The sequence below is a fragment of the Hippocampus guttulatus genome, chromosome 5 (assembly GCF_054856545.1).
Source record: "Hippocampus guttulatus isolate MCC_2025c chromosome 5, RoL_Hgut_1.0, whole genome shotgun sequence".
In the NCBI taxonomy this organism is placed as follows: Eukaryota; Metazoa; Chordata; class Actinopteri; order Syngnathiformes; family Syngnathidae; genus Hippocampus; species Hippocampus guttulatus.
In genome coordinates, this window is record NC_141265.1 from 1,500,575 (window position 1) to 1,519,439 (window position 18,865).

The 18,865-nt window shown below is 44.6% G+C and overlaps 2 protein-coding genes across 6 annotated transcripts in view; one reads left to right on the top strand and one right to left on the bottom strand.

The window, feature by feature from the left end:
• Positions 1-1,140: 1,140 nt before the first annotated feature.
• paqr3a (progestin and adipoQ receptor family member IIIa) lies at positions 1,141-13,140 on the top strand. 3 transcript variants are annotated; one of them, XM_086112519.1, is made up of 8 exons: positions 1,141-1,284; positions 1,781-1,995; positions 2,837-2,999; positions 3,125-3,280; positions 3,553-3,750; positions 3,841-3,931; positions 4,243-4,435; positions 4,625-6,200. In XM_086112519.1, the coding sequence occupies exons 2-7, from the start codon at positions 1,811-1,813 to the stop codon at positions 4,395-4,397; spliced, it is 948 nt and encodes a 315-aa protein (XP_085968645.1). In that variant the 5' UTR covers positions 1,141-1,284; positions 1,781-1,810; the 3' UTR covers positions 4,398-4,435; positions 4,625-6,200. The 3 variants fall into 3 exon arrangements, with proteins under 3 accessions (XP_085968645.1, XP_085968646.1, XP_085968644.1); XM_086112520.1 differs by having other exon boundaries at positions 1,144-1,284; positions 2,943-2,999; XM_086112518.1 differs by lacking the exons at positions 1,141-1,284; positions 4,625-6,200 and adding an exon at positions 12,890-13,140.
• bmp2k (BMP2 inducible kinase) overlaps positions 9,056-18,865 on the bottom strand; it is a 29,030-nt gene continuing 19,220 nt past the window's right edge. Inside the window, exons 16-17 of one of the 3 annotated variants that reach the window (XR_015101045.1) lie at positions 15,486-17,181; positions 9,056-14,997 (exon numbers count right to left, since the gene is read on the bottom strand). Coding sequence is in view for 1 of the 3 variants with exons in the window: in XM_086112517.1 (XP_085968643.1) it covers positions 15,893-17,181 (1,289 nt within the window). In the remaining 2 variants the exon portion in view is untranslated. Of the gene's footprint in view, positions 17,182-18,865 lie in introns of all 3 variants that reach the window. The other 2 variants (XR_015101044.1, XM_086112517.1) reach the window with 2 other exon arrangements.

Consider the following 18,865-nt stretch of genomic DNA (forward strand, 5'->3'; position numbering starts at 1 on the left):
TGACGCCGGCTCCCTTTGTTAATCAGTTAATTCGTCAGTAATAGGCTAGTCGGTGCGTTAGTCAGCCAATTAGTTAATTGGTCGCAGTAGTAAGTTTGGTAGGTCAGGTAATGTGTTAGTAATGCAACTACGCTAGTTAGCATCCAAATTCACAACGGCTTATGCGGAGGCTACATGAGGAGGAGCCTTTCAAGAACCCAGCCTGCAAAGTGTCCTTGAGGATGCAGCCTACGAATTTGGACGCTTCGAGGGTTGTCTTTTGATGAAGAAGAAGGAAGAAAAGCAGTTCTTCCAAGAAGACTTGTGTACACAGAGCCAAATGAAAAGCAGTAACTGTCTCTGCGAGCTCATGCAGTGAGTGCGTCTTCACTTTGTCAACTCGTGAGTGCTGAGAGGTGAATTAAACGTGATAATGAACAACACTCCACAGCGAGACGCTTAATGGAGCGGAGGTGTCAACGCAGTGTGAGGGAGGACTCGTCTCTTCTCCTGCGGGAAGCTTTCGGCTGACGTTCCCTTCACATCTCAACGCTCGGACCAACATCCCTGTTGACAATCCCCAAATTTTCATGACTTTTTCCTGTCCAGTTCAGTTAATTAACTAACAAGGTGGATTAAGGTTTCTAGATAGTCAGACAATGAGTTATCTAGAAGATCGTGAGGGAATTACTTCACAACCTAGCTAATCATTTGTTCGTCGCCTATTTAGAGAAATATTGAATTAGCAAGTCATACTTAATTAAATTTTCAGTTATCAGGGGGAACAGTAAATGGACAATTCGTTTTTTAAATGATCGCACCACAAAGATCTGTTGTTATGATTCAAAATTTTGATCTTATTTTAAAGATGTGTGTGTTCGCCAAAGTGAACTTACCCTGTCATAGTAATTAACAAAATAGTTTTTATTTGTTTGACTATTTTACCAAAGAATAGAGCTTTTTTTGTCTGTAAAATGTCTGTCACACACAAATACAGGTATAATATAAAATACAGTATATTCATTTTTACACAGGCATTCTTTCAACACGTCTGTCGCAATTTACGGATTTACTCAACCGACCATTTGTGTATTTTTATTCAGGCACTTTGAGGACGCCCCTTTGTTGTGGAGGCGGGGTCGGTCCTTTTGTCAATGACGTCGTACCTGATTTGGAAGATGGAGCTGCAAGTTGAGCGTCGCAACTCTGGAATTTAATTTACGGGTTAACGCTTTTATTTTCAAATGTTTAGTGGGTTATATAGGACGCCCAATGGAACAACGTGTGCATATGCCAAGTTGAAAGGTGAATTAATCTTCATTTTTGTCGGCGGAACTAGTCGACATTGAGCTAGCTTCTCGTTGTAAAATCCCCAAATAAGAGCCACTCGTCGCCAAACTCAGTTTGAATTTCGTGTAGATTTGCTTACGCTTTGGTTATTGAGGCTTGTTTTAATAGACATTGGAACAAAAGTCAGTTTTAAGGTAAACTGGATCGGTGGTCCAATTCGGCACCGAGTCGTTCGAAAATAAAGAGCTTGGTCATGTCGATTTCATTGTCGTCACTGGCGGCTTACGCCGCTTATTCAGCCGTTGTTTAATTGGTGATTATTTTTTTTTTGGGGGGGGGTGACTCGATTAGACTTGATCTTAATTGTGGAGTTGTATCACACACACACACACAAAGACCCCAGTCAAAGCAGAAGTACACCACCCAAGTTAGAATTATGATGGAACGCTGACTTATGAATTTTGATAAGAGGTTAGTCATGACAATAAATGACCAGTTTGCCCTCTGTTAGGTCCGAAGAAAGCGCCCCCCCACTCCCGTCATGCCTCAGAAGAGCGCCCAGACCACCCACTACATCGAGCTGGGGGGCTACCAGTACTGGCCGGTGCTGGTGCCCCGCGGGATCCGCCTGTACACCTACGAGCAGATCCCGGGCTACCTGCGCGACAACCCTTACATCACGGACGGCTACAGGGCCTACCTGCCCTCCAGGCTCTGCATCAAAAGGTAAGTGGCGGGGGGGGGGGGGGGGGGGGGGTTACGTGAGTTGTCAGCTCGTTGTACTATTCATTAGTCACTCAACTCATCAGCTACTCAGCTACTTTGACATCAAAGTAATGCGGCTGGTTTGCCAGTTCGCCTAATGGGACTGCGAATTAGTCTGCTCGTTAGTTAAAGAAGTGAATCATAACTTGGTTTTCAGTTAGCGAGCGAATTCATCAGCGTTATCATAATTGCCCCATTTATGACTGTAGGAACAGCAGGCTGTCGAGCTTGGTCGCAAACGAGAAGGCAAATGACTTTGCTGTTGTTCGGCAGCCGGATAGTCAGGAGTGACACAACTACTTTAGTTGTTAGCTCCTTGGTTTATCAAGGAGCTAGTTGATCTGTTCTTCAGCCAGCTCACGGCTGATTTCGATAGCTCGTCAGACTATTGGACAGCGAATTAGTCTGTCTGTCGTAAATTCTATGGCTAATGTACAGTAGCCAGTCACTCAGGCGGTCAGTTGCTTACTCAGCTCGTGAGTTGATAGTCCGTCTGCTGTCTTGTTAGTCAAAAAGGTATCCGGCTAATATGCTCGTTGGAATGCCAATTCAGGTTGCACATTGGTAAGGTCTGCGGGTTTAGGCACGTAGTTAGTAACCGGTCAGGTAGCCAGTCGGTTATTCGGCGTGCGAGTCGATCGTCTGCAGGTTTGCTTGTTAGAAAATGAGACGGCAAATCAGCCATTTAACCGCTTTAGTTTTGTCGTCAGGATCATTCTGAGCCGCTTGCGCAAGTGTGGCATGAACATGATTGATCGGCGCCGAGACGACACGTTGACACGTACGCGTGTGCGTCCGTCAGCCTGTTCGTCCTTTCCAATGAGACGGTGAACATCTGGACTCACCTGCTGGGCTTCCTGTTCTTCTTCTTCCTGGCCGTGTACCACATGGCGCACGTCCTGCCGCAGATGGGAGTCTCACGTGAGGACTACGTCATCTACTCGGTGGGACTCTTCTGCATTCAGGTACGCGCGCCTTGTTGACGATTTTATTTCTTTTCTTGGCCACGCCATTGTCTTGCCGCTCAATGAAACACCCCCAAGACGGCGTCCCAAGCTAATCCGTCGTCGCTGTGCGCTCGCGCGTGCAGCTGTGCCTGCTGTGCTCGGCGGGCTACCACGTGTTCTGCTGCCACCGCTCGGAGAAGACCAGCCGACGCTGGATGGCCTTGGACTACGCCGGCGTGTCGCTGGGCATCCTGGGCTGCTACGTGCCCGCCGTCTTCTACGCTTTCTACTGCAATAACGTGAGGACGCCACCGCGGCGGCGGGCGGGGGGGATGCTTATTCGTGACGAACACCATTTTGGACGTTTTAAAATGTTGATTCGACCCCCGCAATATACTCGTTGATCGTTTCCTCTAAAAATGAGAAAAACTGAAGCCGTGTCCATTTTTGAACGTTGTCATGTGCAACAGTTTGCTTGTTTTAACTTAGAAGATGGAAACTATTGACAGTTTTTCCACCTTTCAAAACCAAGCCCCTTGAGGAAAGGAGTATTGATTTGTGTTTGTCTCAGTACTGGCGGCAGGTGTACCTGGTGACGGTGCTGGCCATGATCCTGGCCGTCTTCCTGGCGCACATCCACCCCAACTTCCTGAGCAAGCAGTGGCGCCGCCCTCGCTGGCTGGCCTTCTGCGCGCTGGCCTCCAGCGGCCTGGTGCCCGTCGTGCACTGGGTCTGCGACGCCGGCGGCTTCTCCTCGGAGCTCGTGCAAGTGAGCTCGCACGTGTTTTCATTACCCCCACGCCCCCCCCCCCCTCCCTTTTTTTCCCCCATTATTATTGTTGCTGTTGGTCTCCCTCAGGCGTTCACCCCGCGCGTGCTGGTCATGTATTTGATGGCGGCGGCGGCGCTGCTCTTCTACGTCTCCAAAGTGCCCGAACGTTACTTCCCAGGTCAGCCACAGACCACTCATTCATCAGTTGTTTACTGTGCTATGAAAAGCGTGCAACAAATCCCCCCCCCCCCACCCCCCCAATACGATTTTCACGTAAAAAAAAAAAAAAACGGCAGAGGGGGAATGAAATTTGTTATTTATCGTCATTCTCTTCAATTTCTCCACGGTCGGGTCGCGGGGGCGGGGCAGCATCTTAAGCAGAGAAGTGGAGCGCATCCCGGGTCCTTTTTGGGGCCTTGCATTCCCCCCCGATGAAATGTTACGATTGGGCAAGACGTGAGGTCAATTTCATGTGATGTGTCGTTTCAGGGCAGCTGAACTACGTGGGCTCGAGCCACCAGCTGTGGCACGTGCTGCTGCTGCTCATGTTCTACTGGTGGCACCAGTCGTCTTGTTTCATCATGGCCTACAGACACAGCCGGCCGTGCCCCGCCGACCTCGTTGACAACCACGCGCGCTCGTAGCCTGCGTGGAAGTCAACCGCAGGACGCTCTTATTCAGAGTAAGGGGGGGAAAAAAATCTAGTTTGTGAAAGATTTTGTGATCAACCGGCCAATCGTAATCGGCTCGACCAAAAATACAATTGCATTCTTGTCGGAACTTGACCATCCGGCCAAGTGCTCGACGAGACCATTTCTGACAGTCGGTCTTTTCTTCCCGCGCTCCCATGCGTTTCTTTTTCTCCTTCCAGCATGCATGCCTGCTGCTTCAGAGGCCGCCAGTTCATCACAGGAAGACCATCATCATGTTAGCATTTCACATGCTAGACAGTCATTACACAGATTAAACTGCATCTTGGAGATGAAACTCAGACCCGGGGAGGATTCGGATCAGTTTGGGAAACAGCGAATATGTTTGTGTTCTTCTCCAGCCGGTGGGCATAGAAAAAAAAAAAGAATGCAAATGTGACAATTGCATGATGCTTCGTGGCTGAAACAAGACGCGCATTCCCCTCGCCCGTGACGTGCTTGAACGTTTGCACGCACATGCACACTCTTAGGGAGGTTATTTGTTGACGGTCTATCTAGAAAGTGTCATACACAGTGCATTAAAAACAGCCATATGTAATTTGGACTGCTTGAATGCACGCTAGGCTGTTTGCGGCAAATGCATTATTTTGTACTTTGAGACCGCACTTTGAACGCAACTAATGTCCGAGCTGGCTGGAACTAAAACACAACCTTTAGTCAAAACATAAGACCTTGACCCAAAAGTGACTAACGGTTTTAATTTTCTCATCAACACGCATACACCTGTTTGAGACCAGCCTTGACGCACCTGCACGACACATCGGTCTGCTGGCGTGACGCTTTTAGCTGCGAATCCATCAGGACATTTGTGGCATCCGGGGGAGGATGGACCTTGCCAGCAAGATGGAACACAACACAGTAATACAATCTGCATTAGAGTTCGGGATGCATTATTAATATTGCAATGTACCAGTGCGATCCAGTGTCAGTGCAGCAGCCTCAAATATCCGGATTGTTGCAGTATGATTACCACAAAGTGCTGCGTGGACTGTCAACACTGCTCAATAAGGCGTTTTGGGCCGAGAAAACTACCATGTAAAGTAAGACGTTTTCAGCCGAAAAAAACGACCATGTAAAGTCAGGCGTTTTAACCCGAAAAAAATCGACCATGTATAGTAAGGCGTTTAACCCGAAAAAAACCGACCATGTATATATAGTAAGGCGTTTTTAGCCGAAAAAAACGGCCTTGTATAGTCAGGCGTTTTTAGAAGGAAAAAAACAACCATGTATATAGTAAGGCGTTTTTGACCAAAAAAAACGACCATGTATAGTCAGGCGTTTTTAGCCCAAAAAAACGACCATGTATATATAGTAAGGCATTTTTGGATGAATTTTTTAGCCGAAAAAAACGACCATGTATAGTAAGGCATTTTTGGACGAAATTTTTAACTGAAAAAAAGGGCCATGTATAGTAGTTTTTGACCGAAAAAAAAAACGACCATGTATAGTAAGGCGTTTTTGGACGAAAAAAAAGACCATGTATAGTAAGGCATTTTTGGACGAAATTTTTAGCCGAAAAAAAACGACCATGGATAGTAAAGCGTTTTTAGCCGGGAAAAAAAATGACCATGTATAGTCAGGCCTTTTTGGACGAAAAAACGACCATGTATAGTAAGGAATTTTTGGACAACAATTTTTTAGCCGAAAAAAATGACCATGATTAATAAAGAAACTCTGTGTGGTGCTTTGGGTCAGTGGTAGAGTGATGGAGTGCCACACCAGAGGTTGAGTGTTCGATCCCTGTTGTTGCAACAATGTCTACTCTTTAACCACCATATTCAACTTATTTGAGGAAAAACACAAAACAACCCAAAGGTTCATTGTGGTGGGTTAGCTCAGTGGTCGAAAGCTGAAGTCCCAAATCCAACGATTGGGAGTTTGATTCCCAGTGTTTGCAACAAGGTCACATCTTTCTTTAACCACCATTTGCAGCTTTATTGAAGACAACACAAAACAAAAAAGAGGTTATGTGAAGGTGTGGCTCAGGGGTAGAGAAACCATGTCCCAAACTAGCGGTTGGGTGTTCAATCCCCGGAGGTTGCAACCATATCCCTTTTTTCTTTGACCAGCATGATAAGTAAGGCTTATTGAAGTCATTTTTGGTATCGTAAGGCGTTTTTAGCCGAATAAAACGACATAGTATAGTAAGGCGTTTTTAGCCGAAAAAAACGACATAGTATAGTAAGGCGTTTTTAGCCGAAAAAAACGACATTATAGTAAGGCGTTTTTAGCCCGAAAAAAACGACCATGTATAGTAAGGCGTTTTTAGCCGAAAAAAACGACAGTATAGTAAGGCGCTTTTAGCCCGAAAAAAACGACATAGTATAGTAAGGCGTTTTTAGCCCGAAAAAAACCCGACCAAGTATAGTAAGGCGTTTTAGCCCGAAAAAAACGACCATGTATAGTAAGGCGTTTTTAGCCGAAAAAAACGACAGTATAGTAAGGCGTTTTTAGCCCGAAAAAAACGACATAGTATAGTAAGGCGTTTTTAGCCCGAAAAAAACCCGACCAAGTATAGTAAGGCGTTTTTAGCCCGAAAAAAACGACATAGTATAATAAGGCGTTTTTAGCCCGAAAAAAAAACGACCATGTATAGTAAGGCGTTTTTAGCCGAAAAAAACGACATAGTATAGTAAGGCGTTTTTAGCCGAAAAAACGACATAGTATAGTAAGGCGTTTTTAGCCCGAAAAAAACCCGACCAAGTATAGTAAGGCGTTTTTAGCCCGAAAAAAACGACATAGTATAATAAGGCGTTTTTAGCCCGAAAAAAAAACGACCATGTATAGTAAGGCGTTTTTAGCCGAAAAAAACGACATAGTATAGTAAGGCGTTTTTAGCCCGAAAAGAACGACATAGTATAGTAAGGCGTTTTTAGCCCGAAAAAAACCCGACCAAGTATAGTAAGGCGTTTTAGCCCGAAAAAAACGACATAGTATAGTAAGGCGTTTTTAGCCCGAAAAAAACCGGACCAAGTATAGTAAGGCGTTTTTAGCCCGAAAAAAACGACATAGTATAATAAGGCGTTTTTAGCCCGAAAAAAAAACGACCATGTATAGTAAGGCGTTTTTAGCCCGAAAAAAATGACATAGATGACGTATGCCGTTTTTAGCCGAAAAAAACGACATAGTATAGTAAGGCGTTTTTAGCCCGAAAAAAACCCGACCAAGTATAGTAAGGCGTTTTTAGCCCGAAAAAAACGACATAGTATAATAAGGCGTTTTTAGCCCGAAAAAAAAACGACCATGTATAGTAAGGCGTTTTTAGCCGAAAAAAACGACATAGTATAGTAAGGCGTTTTTAGCCCGAAAAAAATGACATAGATGACGTATGCCGTTTTTAGCCGAAAAAAACGACCATGTATAGTAAGGCGTTTTTAGCCGAAAAAAACGACAGTATAGTAAGGCGCTTTTAGCCCGAAAAAAACGACATAGTATAGTAAGGCGTTTTTAGCCCGAAAAAAACCCGACCAAGTATAGTAAGGCGTTTTTAGCCCGAAAAAAAAACGACCATGTATAGTAAGGCGTTTTTAGCCGAAAAAAACGACATAGTATAGTAAGGCGTTTTTAGCCCGAAAAAAATGACATAGATGACGTATGCCGTTTTTAGCCGAAAAAAACGACATAGTATAGTAAGGCGTTTTTAGCCCAAAAAAAACGACCATGTATAGTAAGGCGTTTTTAGCCCGAAATAAACGACATAGTATAGTACGGCGTTTTTAGCCGAAAAAAATGACATAGTATAGTAAGGCGTTTTTAGCCCGAAAAGAACGACATAGTATAGTAAGGCGTTTTTAGCCCGAAAAAAACCCGACCAAGTATAGTAAGGCGTTTTAGCCCGAAAAAAACGACATAGTATAGTAAGGCGTTTGTAGCCCGAAAAAAACCCGACCAAGTATAGTAAGGCGTTTTTAGCCCGAAAAAAAAACGACCATGTATAGTAAGGCGTTTTTAGCCGAAAAAAACGACAGTATAGTAAGGCGCTTTTAGCCCGAAAAAAACGACATAGTATAGTAAGGCGTTTTTAGCCCGAAAAAAACCCGACCAAGTATAGTAAGGCGTTTTTAGCCCGAAAAAAACGACATAGTATAATAAGGCGTTTTTAGCCCGAAAAAAAACGACCATGTATAGTAAGGCGTTTTTAGCCGAAAAAAACGACATAGTATAGTAAGGCGTTTTTAGCCCGAAAAAAATGACATAGATGACGTATGCCGTTTTTAGCCGAAAAAAACGACATAGTATAGTAAGGCGTTTTTAGCCCAAAAAAAACGACCATGTATAGTAAGGCGTTTTTAGCCCGAAATAAACGACATAGTATAGTACGGCGTTTTTAGCCGAAAAAAACGACATAGTATAGTAAGGCGTTTTTAGCCCGAAAAGAACGACCATGGATAGTAAGGCGTTTTTAGCCGGAAAAAAAAACGACCATGTATCGTAAGGAATATTTGGACAAAAATTTTTTAGCCGAAAAAAACGACCATGATTAATAAAGAAACACAACTGTGGTGCTTTGGCTTAGTGGTAGAGTGATCGAGTGCCACACCAACGGTTGGGTGTTCGATTCCCAGTGTTTGCAACAAGGTCACACCTTTAACCACCATTTGCAGCTTTATTGAAGACAACACAAAACAAACAAGAAGTTATGTGAAGGTGTGGCTCAGGGGTAGAGAAACCATGTCCCAAACTAGCGGTTGGGTGTTCAATCCCCGGAGGTTGCAACCATATCCCTTTTTTCTTTGACCAGCATGATAAGTAAGGCTGATTGAAGTCATTTTTGGTATCGTAAGGCGTTTTTAGCCCGAAAAAAACGACATAGTATAGTAAGGCGTTTTTAGCCGAAAAAACGACATAGTATAGTAAGGCGTTTTTAGCCCGAAAAAAAAAAAACGACATAGTATATATAGTAAGGCGTTTTTAGCCCGAAAAAAACGACATAGTATAGTAAGGCGTTTTTAGCCCAAAAAAAACGACATAGTATTGTAAGGCATTTTTAGCCGGAAAAAAACGACATAGTATAGTAATGCGTTTTTAGCCCGAAAAAAACGACATAGTATAGTAAAGCGTTTTTAGCCTGAAAAAAAAAAACGACATATAGTAAGGCGTTTTTAGCCCGAAAAAAACGACATAGCCGTTTTTAGCCCGAAAAAAAACACATAGTATAGTAAGGCATTTTTAGCCCGAAAAAAATGACATAGTATAGTAAGGCGTTTTTAGCCGAAAAAAACGACATAGTATATAGTAAGGTGTTTTTAGCCCGAAAAAAAACGACCATGTATATTCATTCATTCATTCATCTACCAAACCGCTTCATCCTCACGAGGGTCGCGGAGGGTGCTGGAGCCTATCCCAGCTGTCTTCGGGCAGTAGGCAGGGGACACCCCGAATTGGTTGCCAGCCAATCGCAGGGCACACAGAGACGAATAACCATCCACGCTCACACTCAGACCTAGGGACAATTTAGAGTGTTCAAACAGCTTGCCATGCATGTTTTTAGAATGTGGGAGGAAACTGGAGTACCAGGAGAAAACCTACGCAGGCCCGGGGAGAACATGCAAACTCCACACAGGGAGGCCGGAGCTGGAATTGAACTCGGTACCTCTGCACTGTGAAGTCGACGTGCTAACCACCGGACTACCGGGCCGCCGACCATGTATAGTCAGGCGTTTTTAGCCCGAAAAAAACGACCATGTATAGTAAGGCGTTTTTAGCCGAAAAAAAAAGACATAGTATAGTAAGGCGTTTTTAGCCCGATAAAAACCGACAGTATAGTAAGGCGTTTTTAGCCGAAAAAAACGACATAGTATAGTAAGGCGTTTTTAGCCAAAAAAAACGACAGTATAGTAAGGCGTTTTTAGCCGAATAAAAACCACATAGTATAGTAAGGCGTTTTTAGCCGAAAAAAACGACCATGTATAGTAAGGCGTTTTTAGCCGAAAAAAAACGAAATAGTATAGTAAGGCGTTTTTAGCCCGAAAAAAACGACATAGTATATATAGTAAGGCGTTTTTAGCCCGAAAAAAACGACATAGTATAGTAAGGCGTTTTTAGCCGGAAAAAAAGACATAGTATAGTAAGGCGTTTTTAGCCCGAAAAAAAAAACGACATAGTATAGTAAGGCGTTTTTAGCCCGAAAAAAAAAACGACATAGTATAGTAAGGCGTTTTTAGCCCGAAAAAAACGACATAGTATAGTAAGGCGTTTTTAGCCCGAAAAAAACGACAGTATATATATATATAGTAAGGCGTTTTTAGCCCGAAAAAAACGACATAGTATAATAAGGCGTTTTTAGCCCGAAAAAAACGACATAGTATATAGTAAGGCGTATTTAGCCCGAAAAAAACGACCATGTATACTAAGGCATTTTTAGCCCGAAAAAAAACGACATAGTATAGTAAGGCGTTTTTAGCCCGAAAAAAAACGACATAGTATAGTAAGGCGTTTTAGCCCGAAAAAAACGACATAGTATAGTAAGGCGTTTTTAGCCCGAAAAAAATGACATAGTATATATAGTAAGGCGTTTTTAGCCCGAAAAAAACGACAGTATATATAGTAAGGCGTTTTTAGCCCGAAAAAACGACCATGTATATGAGGCGTTTTTGTTCAGCTAAAAACGCCTTACTATACAGTCGTTTTTTTCGGCAGAAAAATTCATCCAAAAAACGGCTTACTATACATGGTCGGTTTTTTTTCGTCCAAAAACGCTTTACTAGACATGGTCGTTTTTTATCAGCTAAAAATTACGTCCAAAAATGCCTTACTATACATTGTTGTTTTTTTTCCAGCTAAAAATGCCTTACTATTTATACATGGTCGTTTTTTTCGGCTAAAAACGCCTTACTATACATGGTTGGGGTATTTTCGGCTAAAAATGCCTTACTATATGGTCGTTTTTTTGGGTCAAAAAACGCCTTACTATACATGCTCATTTTTTTCGGCTAAAATTGCCTTACTATACATGGTCGTTTTTTTTCGGCTAAAAACGCCTTACAATACATGGTTGTTTTTTTCGGCTAAAAATGTTGTCCAAAAATGCCTTACTATACATGGTCGTTTGTTTCGGCTAAAAATGTCGTCCAAAAACGCCTTACTATACATGGTCGTTTTTTTTGTCCAAAAACGCCTTACAATACATGGTCGTTTTTTTCGTCCAAAAAGGCCTTACTATACATGGTCGTTTTTTTTGGCTAAAAATTTTGTCCAAAAAGGCCTTACTATACATGGTCGTTTTTTTCGGCTAAAAACGCCTTACTATACGTCGTCATTTTTTTCGGCTAAAAACGCCTTACTGTTCATGGTCGTTTTTTTCGGCTAAAACGCCTTACTATACGTAGCCGTTTTTTTCGGCTAAAAATGCCTTACTGTTAATGGTCGTTTTTTTTTGTCAAAAAACGCCTTACTATACGTGGTCATTTTTTTTCGGCTAAAAACGCCTTACTATACATGGTAGTTTTTTTTCTGCAAAAAATGTTGTCCAAAAATGCCTTACTATACATGGTCGTTTTTTTCGGCTAAAAACGCCTTACTATACTTGGTCGTTTTTTTCGGATAAAAACGCCTTACTATACATGGTCGTTTTTTTCGGCGAAAAAAATTGTCCAAAAATGCCTTACTATATATGGTCGTTTTATTCATCCAAAAACGCCTTACTATACTTGGTCGTTTTTTTCGGCTAAAAATGCCTTACTATACTTGGTCGTTTTTTCCGTCTAAAAACGGCTTACTATATATACTTGGTCATTTTTTTCAGCTAAAAGTGCCTTACTATACTGTACGTGGTCGTTTTTTTTCCGTCTAAAAACGCCTTACTACACGTGGTCGTTTTTTTTTCTCGCCTAAAAACGGCTCATCGTTCACTTCAAAGAGCCGACTCTTTGTACCGGCTCGTTCGCGACCGACACATCACTTGTGAAAATGTAGGTGATTGAACAGTCAGAGGTGCTGCCAAAAAGAACCCTTTCTGCACTGAAATACAATGAAATTAATTTTGATTCAGTTTGCTGCAATACAAACCGGATACTTCATACTTGACCATAAAGTTAATTTCAAACTTAGTACCTCAATTCAAAAACAAAATCTGACGTTGAAAAAAAACGTCATTATTCAATATGATTCAGAGTAAAATATACAAATCCTTCCATTAATCCGAGCCACTGACCTTCAATTCACGTAATTCAAATTCAGTGTAAACTATTTAAAAGTTATTCACGTTTAGTTTTTGGTGGCAAATATTCCGCCCCACAGCGTCACACCTAGTTTAGTTTTGGTTGTAAAGTGTCGTAGAGTGTCTCGAAAGACGCTTATAAATGAAATGTATCATCATTATTATTATTGCAGAAATTGCAGGGGTTATTTTTACTGACCATTCATTGTTCATGACATGTACAAATGTTTGTTTTCCTAACACACTGTCCATTCTTGTTTTCTTAAAGTTCTTACAGCCGCCGTGAGACCTAACAGCCTAACATTTTGGGCCTCAGACCAGGAAATTGATGTCACAATCAAAAGATGGCTACATCTGGCACCTGATCGGGGTGGTGACAGGAAGGAGAGCATGAGAAGAAAAGAGGACATGAAGAGCGCAACAATTTGATGGACAGAAAAATACCGTTCAAGAGTAAGCTGCATCCCTATTTGGACTTTGTGTTCACTGTTAAATAAAGAAAAGTGCATTTTTCCAGTGTATGTGGAGTTATATGTGAGGTTCACAAATTATGACATTAAACATATTTTTATAACAGTCGTTTTTGAGACTTTTTTTTTTAATGTGGGTCAAATATGGCTCATGAAAGATGTGGCTTAGTTGAGGTTGAATTCAGGCTGATATCAGGAACCTGTTCTGGCCCAGCGTCGGGCCGGAGTAACGCCAGATATGGTTTTACAATGCGGCTCAGATCTGGGCCGAATGCGGCCCACATCGTGGATGCCAGACGTGGGCCACTGCAGGACCGTCATTCATTGAGGTATATGGTCCGAGTGTACGTGTCGTGTCTGCCCCAGAGCTGGGCCAGACCAATTTTGCTGACTGGGATCAATGGCAAAGGCCGTGTTAAAGTTTATGTGTTGAAACATTTTGCATTAATAATTTGCTTCACTGTTTTTGTGAGAGCAAAAACATGTTTAAAAAAAATCATTTCAGGCCGATTTTTTTTTTGGTCTTGTATTATATTGTGTACCTCCAAATAAAAAGTGTGAGAGAGTTGTGACATGCTCTAAAAGAAAAAAAAAATCAGTCACATTTCTCAAATATATTTGAACTCAAGCTTTTTCCATACAAAATCGAAAAGGAAAAAAAATTGCATCAGCCTAAAAATATCAGATTGCGTCTTACAATCAAAAGAGAGCACTTAGGAGAAGAGCGGTTGCAGAAATGTGTCCAAATTCAAAAAAAATAAAAAATAAAAAATCACCACAGTGCAGAGTCAGAGTCAACGTGAGAACAAAACCAATCCCTTCTGGTCCACGGTGACATGCATAGAAAGAGAAGGGCTTGAACAAGAACAGAATCAAAGTGGTTAACAAGGTTTTCCCCGAGGTACTGTGCAGCAAAGGCGCCCCCCGCCCCCCACCCATAGTAATGCTAGTAAGGCTTTGCGGCGCAAAATACTGTGGTACCTTGCCTTACGAGTTGAGTGGGTTGGAATTGCTCAGTAAACGGCCGCTCTCCTTGCCCAAATGTGAGGGCACGACAGTACCTTCGTTACTCATATTTTGGATCGCAACTCAAAAGTCAACAAAAATGACCAAGCTATGGCTTCTGACTAGAAAAAACATTACGGCACTCATAAGTCAAGGTACCACTGTGGTATCAAAAAAAAAAAAAAAAGTGTGCAGAACAGTCACACAGAAATCACAGTTTGGAGAAGGTCGCTTCTGCAGCATCAAAACAGCTAAAACGATATGCAAACTCCAGAGTGCCTCAACAGGGTTTCAGGGGTGTCGTCAGTTTTGGTTGCCCTGCCAGAAAAAATGGGGCACAGGAAGACTAACGCAAGAGTGGGAAGCAGTTTAGAAGATGTACGCCATACCTTTTGTGAGGGGAAGTGAACCAAGGAGTCCTTGCTGGAAGTGGGGGAGGGGCTAAAAATGCATCTGCAATTTCTCTTGTGCCATTTCTGTGAGCCCACCCCCCCCCCCAATATCAGTCCATGCCCAAGACTAGGACTTCCCAGAGGTGACGGTTCACAATTCTGTCTCTGTTTCAGGGAGACGGGTCCAAAAGAGAATCTCATATCTGTAAAGTGGTCTTGCTGATCTCGCTACTACTTCAGTTTGGTGGAGGAAACGCCCCCCCCCCCCCACCCCCACCCCCCAAAAAGAAATTGTCCTTGGTTTTACATTTCCTGTGAAGAGCCGAGAAAGGACTTTCCACTGGTGGGGCCCAGGACATCAGGATTTCCCCATCGGTAGCAGCTGGGAGTCCTCCCCTTGGGGCTCTCCAGGTCTGCCTTGTTCTGAGAGAGCCGGCCGGATACCTTCGCCCAAACGGGGACCAAAATAAATCTCGGCAGTCTTGCATCCTCTGGTCAGCGTTGCAGTGCTACTTTATAAATAAAAGAAACAGACCGGTAGGTTAGCGCAGTACCAGTGGAACAGTCGCAAATTAGAGAGAAACTCTTTGTGCTACGAATGAGTATTACAAAAGAACCCTGCCCCCCCCCCCCCCCAAAAAAAAAAACTTCAGTCTTGTTTTAGAGAGCCGCACAGAACTTGGAATTGCGGATCATGTCGAGTGCTGCCTGATCAACAAAATGAGCCCACATTGGAACAGTTGCGCGTAACTTCAGATTTTCAGGGCAGTGCACCCAAAAACCCGTCTGAGTTGTCACCATGCGAGACTCCGCCCAGCACGATCTTGTTTCTGTGGAACGAAGGTGCTTGCCTGTTCAGGCCGGTCGTCGTCGGGTATTTGCACTTTCGAGATCACATTTTGGGGTTTGCTCGACGGGAGCGCCAGCCAGGACTTCCCACCGGCGGTGACCCGGATGGCCCATGCCCAGACGATCGAGCCGACGGGTTCAAAATCACCTTGGCAGGAGGTCCGTCGTCACCAGCATAAGGTTGTCCTCAACAGCACCCAAATCGTCTGTGGTTTGAGAGAGCCACCTGGGAACTGCGCTAGGGCCAAGCTTCAGAAGCCCTGACCTTGGGCATGGACTTGCGTGTTCTGGTTGAGGTGCCGATTGTTGGGTGGGGGGTGGCTTAATTCGAAATCACAGTTTGTTGGGTTGCCCTTGCGCTCAGTGATGCGGTGCCGTTGTAAGTGGTCACGCATTCAAAATCAGTTGGTTGGATTGCCAAGGTTTCTCTCTCATTACGCCGCGGCATCAAAACCGCTTCGGGGGACTTCAGGATTGAAGTGGTCTCAAAAAGTCCGACGCCGTCTGTTGCATAGCCACTTCCGGGCTAGCGGTCACAAAGGGAAGACGTCCTAGTCACTGCTTGGATGGAAACGGCGCGGCACCAAAGGGGTCCAGTTCTATCGGCTGCTGCCGAGGTCCGCCGGGGACCACCACTTCCGTGAAAGGCACCGCCCCAAAATCGTCTGTGGCGTCGCAATCCCCGCGAAGAGCCACCGCCCAGGAGGTGCCCAGGTCGCTCTTGCTTTCGGGGAGGCCCCCCGGGTAGCCGCCTCCGTTCCGCCCTCCGTCCTGCGGGTGGAAAGGTTTGGCCCCGAAAGGGTCCAGAACGTCGTCCTTTTGGATTTGGGCACCGTTGTCCTTCCCTTCCGCAATGGTGACATCCACGCTGATGTTCTCTTTGGAATCACCGAGGAACTCGTTGCTGCTCTGCGAGTCCCGCCGACCCACTTTCTTGTGTCTGCGGACCCACTCCGGGGTACGGAAAGCGGGTTTGGCGCTTTTCCTCCCGCCCGTGGGGGTTCCGTGGTGCCGCTTGCCGCCACCCGTCCCGGCGGCGTCCTGCTTGCTTTTCCTCTGGCGCGACGACAGCTTCTGGAGGCTGCGTTGTTTCAACCTCTGTTGCCGCGGCGAGTCCTCTGCGGACGGGAGAAAAATGTCCTCGGCGCTCCTGGACGCGGTCGGAAACGGGGCGCCTGGCTGGAAGGGGCCGAAGCCGAAGACGTCCACGCCCTCGGCGGGGGAAACGGGTGGCGTCTGGCCGCCGGCGTTCTTGGAGAGGTTGCGGCCGAACGGCGCTTTGGTGAAGACGTCAAAATCTTCGGCCGGCGCCTGTTGGGGGCTGACCTGACGAAAAGGCGCTTTGGCAAAGATATCTCCCACGACGGGCTCTCCGGCAAGGAAGGGGACGGCACCGAAGATGTCCACTGGGGCGAGCGAGTGCCGAGGGTCCACCGGAACCGGATCGGACCGGCCTTGATGCCTCCGCCCGGCGGCGACTTGCTTCTTGGAGACATTTTTGGCCTTGTCCTCGGAGTCCAAGCTGCGCTTGTCGTCATCCTCGCCGTCTTCTTCGGACTCCATCAAGAGCGGTCGCTGACCCAGATTCTCAGGCTCGGTGTCCTCGCCGTGTTCGCTGACGGGGCCTTCATCCTCCTCGGGCTCGTCGGGCTCTTCCTCCTCCTCCTCCTCTTCGCTGCTTTTCGGCGAAGGTGGGTCGGACTCGAAGTCGCTGTCCGAGTCGTCGCCCCTCCTGGTGGACTTGTGCTCCTTGCCCGTCGTCGGCGGCGACCGATCGTCCAGCGAAGCGGAAAGCGGAACCATGCCTTCGGGTGTCGTCGGATCGCTCGTCGCCATGTCGGAACCTGCCGGAAGGACACAAAAGGTTCAAGTTGGGGAAGAGGTTTCCTTTTCTTTGGAAGCGTACTCCAGAGCGAAAGCTTGTTAGCGAGTCGATCTTCTCCGAGAAACTGTTTTAGGGCCAGCGGCTAACATTGCAAGACACGGGCGAGAGTAGATGCAAGAAGCATGTTTTTAGTCCAGATGAGATTTAGTCATAGACTGCAACCAAAGTACTGGCGAGCAAAAATCTTTGGTTATTTTTGGCGGGGAGCTATGTCAAAATCTGAAACAAAATAATCCCCTTGAAAAAAAAGTCTGCATTGCTCCTAAAATGAAGGCAAACTATTCATGTTGCACTAAAGAAACGATTGTGATGTGTTTAATTTATTTAAAAGAAGACAAGCTGTTGATGTTGCACTGATTGAAAAAAAATTAATTCAACATCTAAAATTAAAAACTGTAATTTTTAGAACAGTCACAGATGTTAATGGTAACGACAATTTTTTTTTTCACGTCTCAGGACAGAAGCGGCGGAAATCTCTTACCTCCACCAGGTCCAAAAGTGAAAACGGCGTCATTTTGGTCACCGCTTGTTTGTTGGCGGGCTGACGCGAAAACTACGCGGCTTATTTCCGCAAGACACCGAAGACGGTTGGATTCCGGAATTTATATTTGCATTTGTTTTTTTTTTTAAAGCAATTATGATCAAAGAGTTTTTGCCATTTTTGTTGTGCTGAAAGTTTGCTAGCTGGATTTGAGCGAAACTAAAGGAACTTCCATGCGTACTGATTTTGTCTTTAGGTTGCAGTGAAATCTTGTTCTGCCTTGGTAGGGGGGCCGCCTTTGGTTTGTTTCGACGGCCGCTTTTTTGGTTGGCTTAACGCAAAACGAAAACGGCTTCCTTCATTTAAAAAAAATTGCGTAGGCACGTGGCTAATTTTTGTTAGCAATTGTACAGTCTTGACAGAAATCAGATGATTCTTTTTTTCTTTCCCTTGAGATCAGGTTTCTTTTAAGTAAGATTACACACACAAAATGAATCATGTAAACCGGGAATGTATTTTTTTCACCGGGGCCATCCAGCACACCATCCAGCATGGTTATAGCCTTCAACGCACGCATTTCAAACCATTCGCCCTTGGTGGAGGTCTGTTTGAAAATTATTTTGATCACCCGTTTGTTCGGGGGATTTGGCAAAGATGACAAGGCTGATTTGTTCACAAAATGTTCGTGTTGGGCTCAGCCCTGGAATCGTCTTCCATTTTTGAGCGCACTTGTTCATTAGGTAAAAAACGAGATGATGGATTTCGCCAAACCTTTGCAAAGGGGTGGCACGTGAATACGATTTTTCACGTTAAGGCTTTGGTAGGGTTGCCGTAGCTTGGTGTTTTGCCATTTTTGAACGTCACCCAGGTGGAAAAAAAAATGCGATCAGTACTGCTTTGCTCGCTGCTTTTTGGTTCGTTCATTAGCAAGATGAGCAAAAAATAATAATACACGATCGACTTTCACACAACGCTTCTGTGATGATTTCCCAACATAAAACCGACATGTTTGGGAGAGTCGAATATCGGCAAAAGCCTTTTTTTCCCCCTTCAATTAGTACTTTTTTTGGTGACTTTTTACTGGCGGCAACGGAACGACGGTCAAGCTAGCACGTCAGGAACATCTCGCTTCTTGAAGTGTGTAGTGGTGGAACATTCAAAA

Excerpts from the sequence above, each read along its gene's own strand:
- paqr3a (XM_086112519.1), top strand. The coding sequence starts at position 1,811 with ATGCCTCAGAAGAGCGCCCAGACCACCCACTACATCGAGCTGGGGGGC. Across the intron at positions 3,281-3,552 it reads ACGCTTTCTACTGCAATAAC|TACTGGCGGCAGGTGTACCT; the intron begins GTGAGGACGCCA and ends TGTTTGTCTCAG. Across the intron at positions 3,932-4,242 it reads GCCCGAACGTTACTTCCCAG|GGCAGCTGAACTACGTGGGC; the intron begins GTCAGCCACAGA and ends GTGTCGTTTCAG.